We start from the raw sequence: 18,376 nt of genomic DNA, 5'->3' as shown, positions 1-18,376 counted from the left end.
ATGGTCCGGACTGGTCGTGCTTTTGGCCAAGTAATGTTTTTTTTTTTTTTTTTATGTACCTTTGTCCATATGTCACGTATGGCATCGCTGCATAAGTGAGTAACTGTGAATTCGACGGGCTAGCTCCAAAGTTCTGCTTGTCTAACGGCATCCAGTCCCATGGCTACATATGTATGTCCATACATCCATGCTCCTCCGTATCCCCAACCCCCAAATTTCCTCGTTCGCTTCGTTGGCTTGCCATTAACAGGGGGCCCTTCAGCAGCAGGAGAGGTTTTTTCTAATGTTTTTTATTTTGGTTCCATTTACTCAATTGTGGGTGAGTCACAAAAGGTGCGATATGTGGGGAGCGACTTTGTTTTATGTGTTGTGTGGAACATAAAATAGAAAAGCATAAATCTTGAGAAGAACACAACGGGTAGGTTTTAATGAGGTTTCCAACAGAAGAGTAATATTTTTAGACATCGTGGGTAGGTACAAATTAAAAAAGTATAAAATTAAATTATGTTGAAAATTAGGAAAAAGTCTCTAAGCCCAACATTATTTATAAGTATATAAGTAATTGATAGTTGTAGCACCTTACTTATATATAATTACCCATAATAAAAGCTAATTGCTTTCCATAAACTACTGTTCAACTAACTTATAATCTAAGTAAAGTTCGGAAAATCTCCTTAATTTTCAAAGTGGACCCATAATTTACTGCTATGCATCTTTTGATGGTTAAAATGCAATTATAAAATCCGAAATGAAAAGTGGAACAATCTTGATTGCAGTAATCTTAGGCCAGATCTTGACAACTTCCTCTGGCAATTGCCCTCCATATGTCGCCCCCACCCGAAGCTACTCATCATTTGTAGGCCTGATTTTGGTTTTTGCTTCGCTGACTATGCTAATGACCTGCTATAGTTTGGCCCAACTTGGCCCGGCTGGTCTCAAGTTATTTTTTTTATTTTTTGGCTTGTTTCTTTTGAGTCTCATATGATTATATGTATGGTGGGCACATGCCAAGCCCACACGCTCTACTGGCGGCTTAACCGGCGCATTACCCATGCTCATCTGCTCCGGAAAATTGCCATAACTGGTTGTTCACCCCTCCACGCCCATCTGCGCCCCTTCGGTCGCTTCAGTCGCTTTGGTGCAACGTTAGTTTCTTTAATTAAAAAAGCATGAACTCTTTGTAAAGTTCTGGGGACCTTGCTAAACTCCTTGCCCCTATGGCATGGCTCTCATCATCTCTCTGACATCGTGAAAAGGGGAGCAAAGGGAAACCCAGCTGCCACTACTAAAGTCCAAAGTCAGAGTTGAAATTTCCTTGAGTATACTTTGGTTAAGTTTTCAACTACGTTTGAGTGTTCTTATAGGCTTTATAAATGCAGAACTTAAGTTCAGATAAAGATAAAGGTTTGCTAAAAGCCTATTTATGCAACTATTAACTACTGAGCTGTTTTTATGCTCTAATATAAAGCAATCATATAACTTGGTTACTATTCATTTCTATATGCTTATGGAAGGGTATAAAAACTTCGAATCGTTTTCCACTTTACGTTTTTTCTTTGCTATTTTTTGGGGAACTTTTTGCGTTTGCCGCTAAGAAAACAGTTTTTTAACCGTTTCAGTTTGTTGAGGCCCTCTTTTCCTTTTGCCTTCAGCTGCAGCTGCAATTTCCGTGCCATTTATGCAAACTATTGTTTTTGCTCTTGTTGTTTTTTGGCCCTCCAACGTTTACCATTTTTGAACTGAATTTACGTTCACAGTTCTGCCTTCTGGCCTCTTTCTTGGCCCTCTTTTTCGGCCTTCTTAGGTGATTGCAGTGACTTTCAATTAAATTTTTGCCAGAAACTTTTAATTAAAAGGAAATGACTATTTTTTTTTGCAATTTAAAAGGTGTCGTGATCGTGATTATGTTCCAACATAAATAATAGCAGAAAGCGACTAATTTGTTTCCCTTTTCAATTGTAGCAAAAGTTTGTAAACTAAAATTCGATTGGAAAAGTATTATGAAATTGAATAACAGCGATACAAAAGTTCTACTTGCACCTATAAAAAGAGGAAAATAGCTAACAGCAAAGTTTACAATTGATTCGTAGGGCTTTCAGAAAAGTTTTCCATACACAAACTACAAATTTGGTTGGCAGGAGCACAAAGAAAGGCAAGCGAACCAACCAATACATCATTGACACAATGTGCATCGGGGGATGCGACTATTAGATACCCCTTGATATCGTAAAGTATTTATTTACTTCAGAACCAACACTAATATAAGTTAAATATAAACACGCCCATCAACAAAATGAAAAAACAAGTAATTCATGTGAGCCATTAAACCGAACTACCCGCGCACATACCCTTGATGTTTGCCACTCAACTGGGTGGCAAATATGTATATCCATTTGCATTGAAAGCATTCACATGGGCGCCTCAAGTTGCAACTCCAAACGAAATTAAGCTCCTTCGGGGGATTTCAGGGGGTCAATGGGGGGAAAGAAAAAGAAAACAGCAGAGCAAAGGGCAAGGACGAAAAGGAACTAGGATATCAGCAAAGCTGACTTTTTGAGTTGGGTCCTCTGTTGAATGGGGATGGCTAGAATATCACACAAACTCGAACGCCCATAATCAGCAAAAGAAGAGGAAAGGAACCAAGGCAAAAGGAAGCAAAACAAAGTCATTTTCCAATTCGAAATTATATTGGGCAGAAGGAGAAAAGTGACGGAAAGCAGCCACAGAGGAAAAAAAAGGATAACACGTCAAAGGAAACCGAAGGAGCTAGACGTGCCGGCTCCCAGATGAAGGTTGTCATCCATTCGGAGCTGACAAAATGGTTGACAAAGTGCAATTTGCAATGGAATCAAATTTGCCTGAAAACTCTTCTCAAAATTCGTGATGACAGCAGCTAGATGCAAATTCGTAGTACTTCCAAAATAGATACACTGAAAAGAAAATCATATTATTTATGTTAACTAAATTATATTATAACATGAACTACTAACTAAAGTTAAACGCTTTTTTAACTTTTAACTTGCCATTTTTTTGCTGGAGATAACAAAGTGCTGTTTACAAACAGACTTTAGATGGCCTCCTATTTTTTCTGTGCACTTATGCAGGATAAATGTGCTGGGAAAACGTTTTGATGGGGGTCAAGGACGAGCTGCCCGGAGCAGTTGACGCTTGCCATCTTCGGTTTGGTTTCCTTTGGGCAGGAAGTTATTTAGCTCCTTGGTCGGAAGGAAGTGAAAATATTCGACTAATTGAAATAATTGAGGCAAACTTTGTTGGGAATTGTTGCTGCTGAGAAGTTTTACAGTATCAGCAGAGATATCAAAACGCTCCAAACCAGAATCTCTAACAATTTCTCCCATCCTGAGCATTTTCTAGAGGGCTTAAGCTTTGGTTTCTCTGTTCTTTTATTATTTTTCTTTTTTTTCCTGCAGCACACTTGCCACACATTTCACTGTGGAGCAAAAATGAATGGGGGAAATGAATGGGGCTCTTGGGACAGGGGAACCGCTTAAATTACCATAAGAGCGGTTGGAGCAGGGTTGTGTGCGTGGGGGGATGTGTTGGGTCCGTTGGGTGACAGGTGGTGGCTAGTGGCAACATCAGTTAATGTCCGCTGATTAGCATAGGACCCCTTTTTCGGACCAGCGGAACATTTGAATGGATGCAACGATGCTGCTGCTCGTCGGACCTTAAATGATTTTAAATTTTAATTAAATTGAATTCAATGTTCCGTGGACAGGAGATAATGCTCTTCTCTGCGTGTCGAACTGAAATAAAAACCTAAATTATGGCGAATGGCAAATAAAAGTGAATAAATCATGTGCAGCTGTGGAAATTGTTAACTTGTTTAACATGCCTTTTTTGTCTCTCATTTGTGGGCCATTAATTTATTTGGCCGCAATGGGTTGGCCATGGATTGTGTGGAGTTCATAGCTCCATTATGGTGGTAAAAGTTTGTGGCAAACTATGCAATAATTTCATCATTGCGAAAAGTTCTGCGAACATGTGAAGAGTTTTTGATTGAGTTTGCAGTTTGCATAGTTCGTTTCGTTAGTTTGACTTGCGTGCTTGGGCAATCCGGAAATGCTGACGTTTCTGTGCTGAACTTTGAACTTAATCACGAATCGTAGAAGATTATAGATCTCTACATATTTTTTATCTCCAATTCAAAATTCGTATGTTTTTGACATTTGGCAGTAGAACGTGGCCAGAGGATTGTCATTTCTTTATCTATTCCGTTCTATAGCAAATTTATTTGTTTTTAATTTAAGAGGCAAGGACATTCACATATTCCTGACAAGCATTTATGCATTCCTTACACCAGGCCCCAGGCACTTTTCCCCTTCCTCGCACTTGTTATGGTTTAATTAAATTCTCGACTAAACTTCCTGCCCTCTTCCGTATGAAATATTCAAACACTCTTGCGGCAAGGACAGCCCAGACAGGATTAGTGAGGGGAAAATAAAATCAGATGCAGGATTCAGCTTGGTATAAATGTGTGGTTAGCTACCTATTCTTAACGTTTTGTGCATGTATAAACGGCATAAATGCTAGTTATTTAGGCTTAAATGCAGTGCAAGTAAACAAAGGGAGTCTTTTTAAACAATCATGGCATGTAATAATATTTTCTTCCCATGGGCTATCTATAATACATTTCTTTATGCCGTTTCAGATGTAGAAAACAGTCAAAGTAAAGAAGAAGCCCAGCAGCGAGATCTTTCCGGGGAATCCCAGCCGGCGACAAGCAAGCGCAGTCCACTGACGAGGATGTCGTTCAAGCTCTTTCGCCGCGGATCGGCGCGCTGCATCGGTCTGCTATCGGCGTTCGTAACGATCCTGCTCTGCCTCTACTACATCTCCATTGGCCAGCCCAATCCGACGCCCATTTCCGAGACGGGTGCCCCATCGGCGGCGTTGCGGGGATCACCACTTAATGGCCTAACTGGTTTCAGCGTTGGCGGAGGTTCGTCCTCGATCATCCACCAACAGAAGCAGCACCTTGTGATCGCCTCAAATCAAAAGAGATCCTCGGAAACAAAGTCGGCGCAAACATCGGTATCGCCGGAGGAGCAATCAGAGGAGCAGTACGCCAACAGCAATTGGGGCGACAAGTGCTATGAACTGATCCAGAGCAATACAAACATAACGGCTAGCGAGGAGCACAGCAAGTTTGACTTTCAGGTACGAAGAAGCTCTACTGTCATCATAAGCAACACATTAATAATAACAATTTCTTACAGCCGGAATGGATGCGATCGAAGGAGTACTGGGATCGTGGCTTTGAGGAGCGATTTGATGCGCAGAAGAAGGACAAACAGCGCCCGCCACTGAAGATCATAGTGGTGCCGCACTCCCATAACGATCCTGGCTGGCTAAAGACCTTTACCAACTACTTCCAATCGGATTCCCGGCAGATCCTTAACCTACTGGTGACCAAGATGCAGGAATACACGGACATGACGTTCATTTGGTCGGAGATCAGCTTCCTTCAGCTGTGGTGGGATCAAGCGCATCCCACCAAGCAACGGGCACTAAAGCGTTTGATCGACGCTGGTCGCATTGAAATCACCACCGGTGGATGGGTGATGACGGATGAGGCGAATGTCCACATCTATCCGATGTTAGACCAGCTCATCGAGGGCCATCAGTGGCTAAAAAACAACCTGAATGTCACACCGAAAGTGGGCTGGTCCATAGATCCATTTGGGCATGGCAGCACGGTGCCTTATCTGCTGTCCGGAGCGAATTTCGAGGGAACCATCATCCAGAGGATTCATTACGCCTGGAAGCAGTGGTTTGCTCGCCAGCAGTCGGGTGACTTCATCTGGAAACCCTATTGGAGAAGTAGAAAAGACAAGGATAGTGCAGCTGGTAGCCTGCTCACTCACAACATGCCCTTCGATATATACTCGATTAAGGGATCGTGTGGCCCACATCCCTTCATCTGTCTAAACTTCGACTTTCGCAAAATTCCAGGCGAGTACACCGAGTACTCCGTTAAGGCGCAGTTCATTACAGACGATAATCTAGAGTCAAAAGCGCAGCTGCTGCTGGAGCAATATGCCAGGACTGCCTCGTTGTATCCACATAATGTGGCCCTCATTCCAGTTGGCGATGATTTCCGATACAACAAAGATCGCGAGGTGGATCAGCAGTATCAGAACTACAAGAAGCTAATTGATCATATCATGGCCAATCGAAGGCTTTACAATGCTGATATCCGATTTGGCACTCCCAGTGACTACTTCGAGGCCATCAAGGAGCGCATGAAGGATCATACCCCAGGATTTCCCACCTTTAAGGGCGACTTTTTTGTTTATTCCGATATCTTTTCGGAGGGCAGGCCTGCCTACTGGTCCGGTTACTTCACCACGCGTCCGTTCTACAAGCTTCTGAGTTCAGAGCTGGAGCATCAGCTGCGATCTGCTGAAATTGTCTTCACCCTGGCTTATAACACTGCTCGCCAAGCAAAGCGAGAGAACGCGATTAAGATATACGAGAAGAACTATGAGCTTATCATTAATGCCAGGCGAAATTTGGGGCTGTTCCAGCACCACGATGCCATCACTGGTACATCCAAGGCAGCGGTAATGAGGGACTATGCAATGCGTCTGTTCGAGAGCACGCAGAACATGGTCAAGATGCAGGAATCCTGCCTTGAGCTCCTTCTACAAAAGGGACAGCCTCGACATCACGGCTTTCTGCTCAGTGAATTTGAACGGGACAACTTCAACAAGCTGCCGCGCAAGATGCCAATCCAGATGGCCAACGGTGACGAGTCCACGCCCACTGTTCAGGCGGGAGAAGGCGGAGCCGGTGGGTTATCTTCCACCGGTTCGGTAGGCAGCTTTGTGCTATACAATTCGCTGGCTCAGAAGCGGTTCGAAGTCGTTACACTACGCGTACAACATCCTAATGTAAAGATACTTAACGACAAGGGTGTAGAATTGAATCACATCCAGATCAATCCAGTGTGGAACATCACCGATACCTACGAACAGGGTCTGGGCACATCCGTATCGGGCACTGTGGGTCGCATTCGCACCTCAACGCGCCAATTCGAGGTGATGTTCGTGGCGGAGTTGGAACCTTTATCGCTGAGCACTTATCGGGTACAGGTGGACGAGGTTAACTTCAAGCGAAACATAGCAACTATATACTGTGACGATTGCACAGAATCGCAACCAGCATCAGTGAGTCCGCCCGAAGAAACGGAATCCTCACCGACGTCAGTTTTTCAGGCGCGTGGCAAGCCAGCGGGTGAGTTTTTAATAAAATAAATTAAGTGAAAAAGTTAAAATAACGTTCGTTTTGCAGGCGATATACAGTTGGAGAATCCTCACATGCGATTGCTGTTCGACGAGAAGAGCGGTTTTCTGAAGACCATAACGCGTAAGAACCAGAAGAAGGAGTTGCTCAAGCCGCTTCAGTGCAACATCAAGTTTGCCGCTTACCGCAGCGCCCAATTCCACTCTGGTGCATATCTCTTCAAGACCGATCCCGAACAAAGTGAGGCCGAGAAGGAAGTGCTAGAGGGCTATACGGACATGCGCATCATTATCACCTCGGGTCCCATAGCCAGTGATGTGACTGTCATTTATGGACCCTTTTTGGCGCACACGGTGCGCATCTTCAACACGAGAACTCACCTGGATGCAGCGATATATGTTGAAAATGATATAGATTTCGAGCCTCCACCCAAGAATCGGGAGACGGAGTTGTTTATGCGATTTGTCACCAACATAGATAATATAGCTCAAGCTCCGATGCAGCGGGATCCGCTTAAGGAGCCGGCCGATGCGGCTACCATGCCGGAGCTTCCCGTGTTCTACAGCGATCAGAACGGTTTCCAGTATCATGAGTAAGTCGAGAAACTCAGGACCCAAAGTCACTTTCTAATTTTGTGCTCCACACTTTTAGACGTATCAAAGTGCCGGCTATTGGCATCGAGGGCAACTACTTCCCGATCACCTCGGGAGCTTTTATTCAGGACAGTCGCCTTCGCCTCACCCTGCTGACTACTCATGCGCAAGGAGCGGCCAGCTATGAGCCTGGACAGCTGGAGGTTATGCTGGATCGGCGCACCCTGTACGACGATTATCGGGGAATGGGCGAAGGCGTCGTGGACAGCCGTCTGACGCGGCACAAGTTTTGGCTGCTCGTGGAGGACCTCCCGGCTGGCCAGCATGTGACACAGCCACCGAGCTACAAGGTACTTAGTCAGCAGGCGCAGCAGCTGGCAAATGCCTTACGTTACCCGCCGAATCTGTACTTTGTAAGCAACCTGGAGCAGCCAGAACTGGCCGCTGCCTTGCTGCCTTTGGTCAGGCTTTTGCCTAAGGGACCGCTGCCCTGTGACGTACACCTGACCACCCTGCGTACCCTATCCGATCCGGAGCTGCAACTGTTTCCGTCCGCCTCGGCGCTGCTAGTTTTGCATCGCCAAGGATTCGATTGCAGTGTAAGCGCTGGCAGAGAATTGTCTATGGAGGCCATATGTCCCCTGTCCAGCAAGGGATTGGGTAATGTGCAGCTGGGTCGGCTCAGCCTGCATACGATCGAAGCCACCAGCTTGACGGGGACGGAGCAGAAGTCGTCCAGGGAGAGCTTCCACATACGCTCTCTGGCCGAGATCAGTCTGGAACCAATGGAGCTGCGCACCTTCAACCTTACTTTCCGCTCGGAGGTATAAGGTGGCTGCAGTATATTTAGCGGAAATGGTTATCATATTTATTTGTGGTTTAGTTCTAATAGTTAGTGGTAAACGCCAAGTGCAAAGTTTTCAGCTTTATTTAGTTCTCGTCACGTCTACTGTCTGTCTCCAACAGTTTTGAAAGTACAAAGCACACGACATAGTTATAAACATACAATAGGGTGGTTAGGTTTTTTTTTTGTTGATTCATGTAGAATGAAAGTTAATGACTAATTCGAATCCTGTTCGTCTGTTTAAAAGGTCAAAGCGAAAGAAGAAACGAGGCTACGACTAGTTACCTGTTGACTTTTCTAAACACGTATATTTCATTCAGAAAGGTATAATTTTACAACCTACATGTTAGTCAGAAATTCTCTTAACTCTTTATTTATACAAATCGACCCACCCAAACTTAATGCAATAGGCCAAAATACCCAACTCGACTGCCCTGAGCAATGCATTCCGCTTAAGCCTCCCAGCTTCATACCCTAAAATATATGTGCAATAATCTCGAACTAAATCGCACCATGAATATGAAACAGCTTAGATTAAGAACTAGCTTGATTTTAGAATGAAATATTTAGAGAGCAAATTAAATAAATTTTCGTTTTCGTTTGCGCGATTAGCGTTCGCATCGATTTGTTTAGACTGACTAGCCTAAAACGATTGCAAAATTGGCATGTAATATTAATCTCAATTATTCTATTCACTCCTAGCCCTTATCCAGAATTAACCAAAACACAAGTGTATGTAGGATATAAGTTTTAAACGAGCAACGTAGCGGGGTAGCAAAAGTATAAGCCAAATATTACATTACATTCACTAGCAATATTGTAAATAGTCGAATAGGATTTCCAGGCACGGTAAAAATAGCTCTAATATCCGATAAACCACTTAGATCTAAGCTAAGCCCTCTCTCAGCTCTGGTATTGTCGTATACGAGAGTCATTCAAATAGTTACTACTGACTTCAGAAACAAAGCATTCAAAGCAAGCAAGACATAAACTGTAGAATATCCCGAAAGTGGGATAAAAAGGCGAACGATGGGATGGATTACTTCTAACGAAAACAACTGTTTTGTGTATTTATTTATATAAACTTATTACTATATATCTAATTTTATGGATACAAGAAAATAAAGTATTATATGAAACCAATTGTGGAATGTGAGTTTGTAATTGAAAAATACTCCGAGAGGATTTTCTTACTATCTTACGGCAAAGCATCTTCACATATTTTTCAGTAATACTATTAGGCAAGAATATGAAAAAGTAAAATTAATATGGTCCCAAAAGTATGCTTACTATATTCAACTTTATAAAAATGTAATCAATATAACCAGAACTACAACGTAATGGTGTGAGTGTTAAACAGAAAAATGTTTTCCATAGCATTTATTATTAATTACTAGACGGCTTGCCTCATTTTGGAACCCACTTAACTTATAGTTAACCAGAAACAAAAACCACAGACGTTAGCCAAATATTGGCACTCTCGTTTGTCATTTGCCTAGTCCGGAACCACTTCGTACATGTTTGCGCCCTTCATGAGCAAATAGCCACCCAGGTTTGCCAATTCCACCAGCTGGCTAAAGCCGGACAAAATGCCAGCCCGGGTTCCGATTTCCTTTAGCTCATCGAATTCGAAGATGCGTCGTCCCAATGCCGCCGAACGTCTCTTTGTAAGCTCCAAAAAATTGCGCAGTTGAGCGCTCTTTCCGGCTCCTCCCCCAGCGCCACGAGCTCCGGGCCTGCTGTAGCCCTCCTTGAGGCTGGTCTGTGTGATGCTCTCGGTCAGCAGGGCGATCACATCGCGCACGTGCTGCGGGTTGACCACGTGGGATAAATCCAGGCGAGCACGTGCCTGGGACAGGTGAATTATCCCAAGAAGTTGCCTTACAAGAAGAATAAGCCAATATAAGTTTTACCACATAATTTAAGGTTTTTAAATATATCTTACAGCTGTATAAAATGCTCTTTACGTATTTCATAAATGAAACACGAGCCGACTGTGAACAACTTATTTAGTTTATTTAGATTAGTATTTTTATAGTAAGTAAACATGTACATATATGGGTCACATTCATAAAGCAAGTTTGTTGCCTAAGTCTTTTGATTTCTGCCCTTTTGCCAAAAGTTCTTCAAACGTGTATTCCATTCCGTTTCCATCTTCAGCAAAGTTCTCATAATTAGGGTCCCGAGGCCGTACGTGGGCCTCATCTTCTTGACCCCCAATTAATTTCGCATCTTGTTTTCCCCATCATCTACGCCGTAGGTAAACAGTTCTTTTCAGAAGCATGATAATATATGTATCTCCATATTTGCCGAAAACTTGTTTTGGCAGATGACTATTTTAAGGGTATTTCTAAGTCACCTGCCCAGCTGGTCGTAACATCACGCCCAACTCTGTTGCCAATCCAGCTTTATTCTGGCTTTAAATAAAAATTTTTGATTTTTCATTTAAAATTCCAGCTAATTTTCGATATTTTTCCACCAAAACAAGAAGAGGTATAAGTGGACAACACTGATGCCCAATGAACACTAACTGGATCGGAAACCCGAAACGCAATCATAAATCAGTTGGATGTGGGCGACTGGAGAGCCCAGCATCGAACATGTTCCAACGCATTTCGCCTTTGCCTTTTTATTTTATTTTTCGGAAACCAACGCATTTCTCGGGGGAGTTTTGAAACCCATCATCATTACAGCAACTGCATCGACAGAGGCAGAGGCAGAGGCCTGGGCAGCGAAGCCCCATCTCATCCAGAGGCCCTAGACGCACGCATCTGTTCGGACCGCATTTCATTCTCGGCTCGCACGTTGGCGCAAACGGTTCATTAGCTGGCGGATCAATTCCATTCGGTCGGGTTTCGATTGGGTTTTGGGCCAAAAGTGCATTTCCTAACATCGACATTGGCCGGACAGCAGAAGCCCCTGGGTCTGGTGGTCATCTGCTTTGTTTTTTTGCTTCATTTACCTCGAGCCGCGTCGGTTGATGAAATTCCGCTTCTTATTGTTATTGGTGCGCTGGCGTTGCATTTGATTGGAGTTCGAGTGACGAAAGGGCCAAGAGTCGAAGACAATCAATTAGAGGGTGCATTACGATCGGCGATTCGATGCATCCCATAACGACGATGATGCTTCACATCGTGATTTTAGCAGCCACTTTTACGGCTGCGCAGTGCTTTCAATTGAACAGTAAGTGTGTATTACAATCAATGGGAAAGATTTATGTTCCGTGTTAATTTTGTTTATGAGCCTATTAAAAGTTCTGATAGTTGTTAAATAATCAGACTAGCAATAGGTAAATGCTGTAGGAAGCCTTGTGCTAAGCAGAATTTGTAATACTCTTCGCAAATCAACAATTTCGCAACCTAATAAGTGAGTTCTCTTCTTTGAGTAACTAGAGTTATAGGCGAATTATAGAGCTTGTAAATATATATTAAATAAATATTACAGCGTAGTTAAAACCACAAATCACGTAAAACCCATGATTAATGCAAGTTGAATAAGCGTTTTTCGTGCTTCCTTTGACAACGGGGAAGTTCTAAGCCAACAAATTGAGAACCATTATGCAGTTCCATTTGTTCAGATTGCATGTTATGCTTGTCAATCGATATAACTATAGAACACTTTGCCAACGCTGGCATTATCCCAATATGCACCTGATCCGCCTATTTGCGTGTTCTGCGCCAAAAGTTCCCCTCCCGAATTCGGTGTACAAATTCGATGACGGAGCAGTATTTTGACAAACAATTAACTCAGCCAGAGTGTCTGGAATTTGCCAAGAGATTGAGGCACTCGCACTTGACCAGCAAAAAAAAAAAAAAACAAAAGGCGGAACGATTACAATATTGACATGTGCTTGTTTGGTTGATTCCATCAATCGGAATGGAGAAGAATCTTCCAGCAAATGCAAAACAAGTTCAAGCCCGGGCAAAGGAAACTAGTTTCCTTTCACTTGACTGACCAGCCAATGAACCCGGACTGCGGTTCTAGCGAAAAAAGGACCTGCCCAGTTCAGAAACTTGTTTCCCGCTAATGAGCCGATTTATCCGACTGATTCACCATATGGTTTCTTGATCTGCTCCCTTCCCTTCCACTTTGCAGTGACGCAGTTCTATGAGATGCCTCCGCTGTACGACTTGGATGACTATGATCGTTGCCTCCAGGAATTGAATGGCCAGGCATCCACTTACTGCTTCGTCCGCGCGGAAGTCCAGCCCGATGAGTCGGTGGCCGCATGGCGGGCAATTGCAGAGATTTCGCAGTACGATCGCCATCACTTCGATCATCGACAGCTCTATTTCGGTCTCTGCCTGCGCGATTGTGAGGCTTCTCTGGCCGGATTGAATAAAAGCGAACTGGAGGCCCTGCAAGCCGGCCTGCTATCGGAAAATGCGAAGGTAAGGCCACACGGAGGTGTCACCTCATTGGTAGCGATTCAGCTGCGGCTAACGATCGATTTAATTCAATCTTCGAACTCGCTGCTGGGCAGATACAGATACAAATACACATATTTCAAAACCCATCCGCTGGCCGAGGCGTCGGCCGTAATGGTCAATCAACAATCATCGGACACAGAAGCCGGGATAATAGCGCCAAAGTTTATTCAACTCGCGCTCCCCTCGAGCTGCAGATTAGGTGGTCAGTGGCGCAGTAAAGGGGGTTTAAGTTCACATCTTTGTGATTTGCATATGCAAAGGTTTATATCTGTTTTTGCAATGAAGAGCTATCATGTTTTAACTTCTTAAATATTCGAGTATGTTTATAAACAGGTTTATTGTTTTTTGAAAGTGGCCAATTTCAAGGGCCCCTCGAAATGAACAGAAAACATCCCATTTCAAAGATCCCCCTTGCAGACGCCTCTGGCTAAATGCGTGATCTGTATCTTCATTACCTATAAATATTGCATAAATTACAGCCGGAAAATCCGCTGATTAAACATCGGATAGCGGGGCAATGGGTGCTGCCAGCAGATGGGAGATGGATTGGGGAATGGGGAATGGTGTGGCGATGCCATTGATGCAGTCGCCATCAAAATGCATTTACGATGGCTGATTAAACAAAGCGCTTATATTGGCTTAGGCGTTGGCCAAAAATGGAAATGGGCGGTCAGACAGCGAAATTCGATCCAATTCAATCAAATCAAATCGAACTCATTTCTTTCAAGGCCAAGGGCCTGACGTTGACATTTGGGTATTTTAATGATCTCTCCATGGTCGATGCAATATTCGGCAGGTGAACGTATATCTGGACTTGTTCTCGATGGAAGCCAATAACCGCCAACGGCACCAGCGCTTGACGAATGCCTGCCTGAACTGGCGGCTGCAGCGTCGTGGATTCGGGGTGCTGGCCAAGAGCGTGGTGGAGTACTGCGATGAGGCGGGACAGCAGGTGGAAGATGGTGAGTCACAGATTATATCATTGTGTAAATAATGTTTATTTGCATTAGCATCCAAAAAGTGTTATGCATTTAATGGCGATGAGGTAATACTAACGACTGGTTAAATAAATATTCCTTCTCGGCTTTAGATGCGTGGAACCTGACCTTCTACGGAATCTTGGGCACTCTACTGATCCTGGCATGTCTGGGTAGCTTAGTGGATCTGCATCTGAAGCGAGGCCGTCATGACAAAATGCTCAAGGAGCGAGATCACTACAAGACACCGCCCAAGAGCACTGCCCAACAGGTGCTGCTCACCTTCTCGGTGGCCCGCAATTGGTACCGACTTAATCAGGAGCCAAGTGGCAAGATCGGTCGCGAGTTGAGATTCCTCGACTGCTTCAAGTTCTTCGCCATGTTCATGGTGATATTTGCGCACACCAACTGGGTGATTTACGAGAGCGCCATCAGCAATCCGCAGGATCCCGAGCGACTGCTTCACACGGCAGCGGGCACTTTACTCGTTTCGGGATCACTGATCACTGTGACCTTTTTTGTGATCAGTGGTTTGTTGCTTACCATTAACTGGTTGGCCGTTTCCCGTTCGCTAGAATCTAAAAAGGACACCTGGAGCTTCGGCCAGTATGCTGTGCTATTTGTCAAGTTCAACATCTTCCGATACATCCGGCTGACTGTTCCATATGCCTTCGTATTGCTCATGAGTGGCGTTTACTTCGAGAACGCCGGAGGTCCTCTGTGGCGGCACATCTTTGAGCGGGAGCAGTTGGCTTGTCGACGCAACTGGTGGACCAATCTGCTCTACATCAACAACTTCGTACGCACGGATGAGCGGGTAAGTAGTGAGTGATTCATCTAATTTATTATCTAATCCACTTTAAATTCCATCCGGGATGAAGTGCCTGCTACAAGGTTGGTACTTGGCAGCGGATACTCATTCCTTTGTGCTCAGCTTGGTGCTGCTGATGCTGGGTCATCGGTTCGTCAGATGGAGCAAACAGCTCTATGCGGGCATTTTGGGTCTTTTTGTGGTCGTGCCAATGGTGCTCACCTATGCCAGGAACTACTATCCCATTTTTGTACCCACGCCACAGTAAGTGATCGAAATCAAAAACTTTACTACTTACTATCATTCTACCCATCTACCAAACAGAACCCAGAAGGATTCCTTTATCGGAGATCGTCAGTTCACCGAGTTCTACACGTCGTCCTTAATGAACTTCGGTACCTATTTCTGTGGAGTCCTGGCCGCTTTGGTTTACGATCAGTTGGCATTGAAGCAATACAAATTACGGGAGTTGAAGAGCTTCCAGCTTCTTTGGTTCACACTTATTCCAGTGGGCATTCTATGGCTGTTTAGTGCTCATCCCATCTTCCAGCACTACTACGTGCCGCCGTCGGCAATTTGGGGAGCCTTATATGCCGGCCTGCAGCGAAACATTTGGGGCTTCGGGCTGGGAATCTTCATCGTGGGCATGGCCAGCAAAGTGGGATGTAAGTATCAACTGCGAGATATGTTTGGTATATCCTTGGCAAATCTTACTTTGCTTTCACAGGGATTTTCCGTAAGTTCTGCTGCTTGCCCATTTTCCGCATTTTGGGACGACTCACTTATGGAGCCTTCATCGTCCACCTCCTTGTGGCGAGAATCGTCTTGGCCACAGTGCGGGAGCCCATTTATTTTGGCACGGGCATGATGGTGAGCTCACTTCTGGCATTCAATAGGAATGGGAACTTATGTAACTCAAATTGTTCCTATCTTATCTACAGTTTGCTTTCATCTTTTTTACGGTGACCGTGTCCTATCTCTGCTCCTTCTTGCTGGCCATCTTTCTGGAGCTTCCCGTCTCCTCCTTCCTCAAGCTTATGAGGTAGCCCAATGTCCTAACTTATAGATTACTTATAACTAGAATAAAAAACATAACTTAAATAAACCCGTCACCAAAATATTGCACTTACCCTGCGTTAATCTGGCTGGAAACGCCTTCAACGAGATTGCAGCTTTCTTTGAGCTCCAGGAAGTATCGCAGAACAGCATTGCTGGCGTCCTCGTTTAGGACCGGATTTAATTCCTGGCGAGCATAGGACAAGAACTTCTTAATCAGTATGGGCGGGATCAGGTCCAATTCCCCCTCCTCCGGAAGTACCTCCAGACGTTTGTCTAGATCGTAATCCTGCTGCATAATGCTGTCATTATCGTCCTCCGTTTTGATTGTGTCATCATCTCTTCCCGCTGCCGACACATTAAAGCTGACCTCGCACATGGAGTCGCTCGTTTTGGGCTTAAGAGCATAGCGGGCTGCAATTCTCGCTCGATTCCTAGCGCCCGCGTGGAGAGCCCTCACATGGGCAGTAAGCGACATATCTCTCTCCGAGGGCTTGTCCAATAATATGTAGACCAAATGGAACTCCCGAAGCAAAGAGGGAGTAATATTAATATTTTGTAAAAGGTCGCGCCCCTCATCGTACTGTCCTCTTTGTGGATTAGCGCAGGCTATCACCGAAGGTTGCGCCGGGAATGAGGCAAAGGCGCCTGCAAGTGGAAGATTTACTTCCTCTGATTGTAGGCACTGTAACAGTACGGCCTGCTTGGACGCAAGTTTATCCACATCGTCGAGGGTGCAGTGACCGCCTTCACTGGCTATCATTAAGGAACCCGCTTGTAGCACACGCTTGTTCCGCCCAGCAAATGTAACACCCAGTTGTTGTGCGGATTGAGCCCCACGTTTTCCACTCACGTGAGCACCACGTTCAGCGATCTGAGCACAACTTTGCAGAATCTTGGTCTTTCCAATGCCGGGATCACCCACCAGCAGCACGTTGATGGCTTCAGATTCCGCTCCTTTCCCGCCGAGAAGTGATAGTAAACAGGCGGCTTTGGGTAGCTCATGTCCGTACACCTCCGGGGCAATGGATTGCACCAGTAGTTTAAAGCTGTTGGGTTCCGCATTGATCATGGCAATCGCTTCCAAGTCACGTTCGCTGAACTCCCGCTTGATGCTGCCCGCATCCCTAATGCTGACTGCCTTGAGATAGGGCTGCATCTGGTTGGAGGTGTCTGCAGTGGTAGTGTCGTCGCCCAATTCCTGCAGCTTAAGGATGCCAGTTATCACGACCTCCTGTCCGACACGCACAGCATCTACTAGATCATGTCGCAACTCCACGTCCATTTCTGCAGGCATGCTGGTCTCAAAGTCGTGGACCAAGTCCAAACTGGACTCCTCCACGCGGATAATCTGTCGGATTGAAAGCCTGGTGTATGGGGAGCTGCGAAGAGGCACAAATTCGTCACGAGCCACGCACTCCGACCGCTTGCATTGATAAGGACGTGGCTGGAAGGTTCCCCGTTGGCGCATGGCAATCTCCATCTGGCAGCGACTGCAGCGAAAGGCTTGCCACGTGAGGCTGAAGCTAGGCTCGCCCACATTGCTGACAAAGCCCCGGATGGAAAACAAAGTGTCCACTCGGGAATGGCTTATTCCTTCTATTGATTCTACAGGTACAAAATCCTCCGGTCGTGCGTAGATCTTGCGTACCCGTGAGGTTGGGAGGACGTACTGTTCCGGAGTGGACACCATAGCTGTGGTGGAATCATTACAGTCCAGCTGATGGTTGACGACCACAGTGTGCATGGCCAACGACAGGGTGCCCAGCGTACGAAGCGGGTGCTCCCGGATGTCTGCGGACAAACTGGGCCACACCTCTTTCAGCTGGGCATCTGATTTGATGCCTGTTGCGCAGAGGGGAAAGAATCCCCGATCCCGTATCATCACGAAATCGAAGGTTTGAGGATTACGTTGGTAGTATGCTTCTACGGCCATTATCCTTGTGGCCAGTTCGTTGCCCTCCTCATATTTCTCGCGCAAGAAGTACAGTCGCCAGCCGGAATAAGCCCGTGGATTATCCACCGCGATGCTCTGCACTTGGAGTCCGTCTTCTGGTGCGGCGTAGTTTTCCGGCCGCAGAAAGCTGCAGTCCAAGTGAGCATTGCGTCCTCGCTTGCCGGCTGGGCGGCTCCAGCCCCTGGGTTGCCGAGTTGCAGGCGGAACAGACGGAGCGTCTGGTGCTCCAGGTTCCCCCTGGTTGGGTTGTCGATTGCCTCCGGCTGGGATCACACGTCCATTGCGCCGAAAGTAGAAATACGGACGGTAGGCTCCGCCTCCGCGACCACGCCCACGCACGAATCGCGAGGGGGCGCCTCCCCGGGAAGGCCCCCTGGGATTCATTTCAGCTCGGAAAAGTTTACAAATTTACCCGCTTTTTAATAGAGATGATACACAT

At 45.5% G+C, this 18,376-nt stretch overlaps 3 protein-coding genes across 5 annotated transcripts in view; 2 read left to right on the top strand and 1 right to left on the bottom strand.

Moving 5' to 3' along the window:
• LOC117145226 (alpha-mannosidase 2) overlaps positions 1–9,849 on the top strand; it is a 19,492-nt gene extending 9,643 nt beyond the window's left edge. For all 3 annotated transcript variants that reach the window (XM_033310800.1, XM_033310801.1, XM_033310799.1), the window contains exons 2-5: positions 4,673–5,181; positions 5,241–7,260; positions 7,318–7,861; positions 7,921–9,849. In XM_033310800.1, the coding sequence (XP_033166691.1) occupies positions 4,768–5,181; positions 5,241–7,260; positions 7,318–7,861; positions 7,921–8,692 (3,750 nt within the window). In that variant the 5' untranslated portion in view covers positions 4,673–4,767 and the 3' untranslated portion in view covers positions 8,693–9,849. The remainder of the gene's footprint in view (positions 1–4,672; positions 5,182–5,240; positions 7,261–7,317; positions 7,862–7,920) is intronic.
• Positions 9,746–18,376, bottom strand: LOC117145227 (DNA replication licensing factor REC). The gene is made up of 2 exons (XM_033310802.1): positions 16,055–18,376; positions 9,746–10,586 (listed from the first exon to the last, which is right to left on the bottom strand). The coding sequence occupies exons 1-2, from the start codon at positions 18,319–18,321 to the stop codon at positions 10,202–10,204; spliced, it is 2,652 nt and encodes an 883-aa protein (XP_033166693.1). The 5' UTR covers positions 18,322–18,376; the 3' UTR covers positions 9,746–10,201.
• On the top strand, positions 11,482–16,049 carry LOC117145228 (nose resistant to fluoxetine protein 6). Its single transcript, XM_033310803.1, has 8 exons — positions 11,482–11,889; positions 12,802–13,097; positions 13,933–14,098; positions 14,227–14,930; positions 14,995–15,188; positions 15,249–15,589; positions 15,652–15,794; positions 15,866–16,049. Exons 1-8 carry the CDS (start codon positions 11,808–11,810, stop codon positions 15,968–15,970), a joined length of 2,031 nt encoding a protein of 676 aa, XP_033166694.1. The 5' UTR covers positions 11,482–11,807; the 3' UTR covers positions 15,971–16,049.

The sequence above is a fragment of the Drosophila mauritiana genome, chromosome 3R, assembly GCF_004382145.1.
Source record: "Drosophila mauritiana strain mau12 chromosome 3R, ASM438214v1, whole genome shotgun sequence".
In the NCBI taxonomy this organism is placed as follows: Eukaryota; Metazoa; Arthropoda; class Insecta; order Diptera; family Drosophilidae; genus Drosophila; species Drosophila mauritiana.
This window is presented reverse-complemented; position numbering and strand designations above follow the sequence as displayed.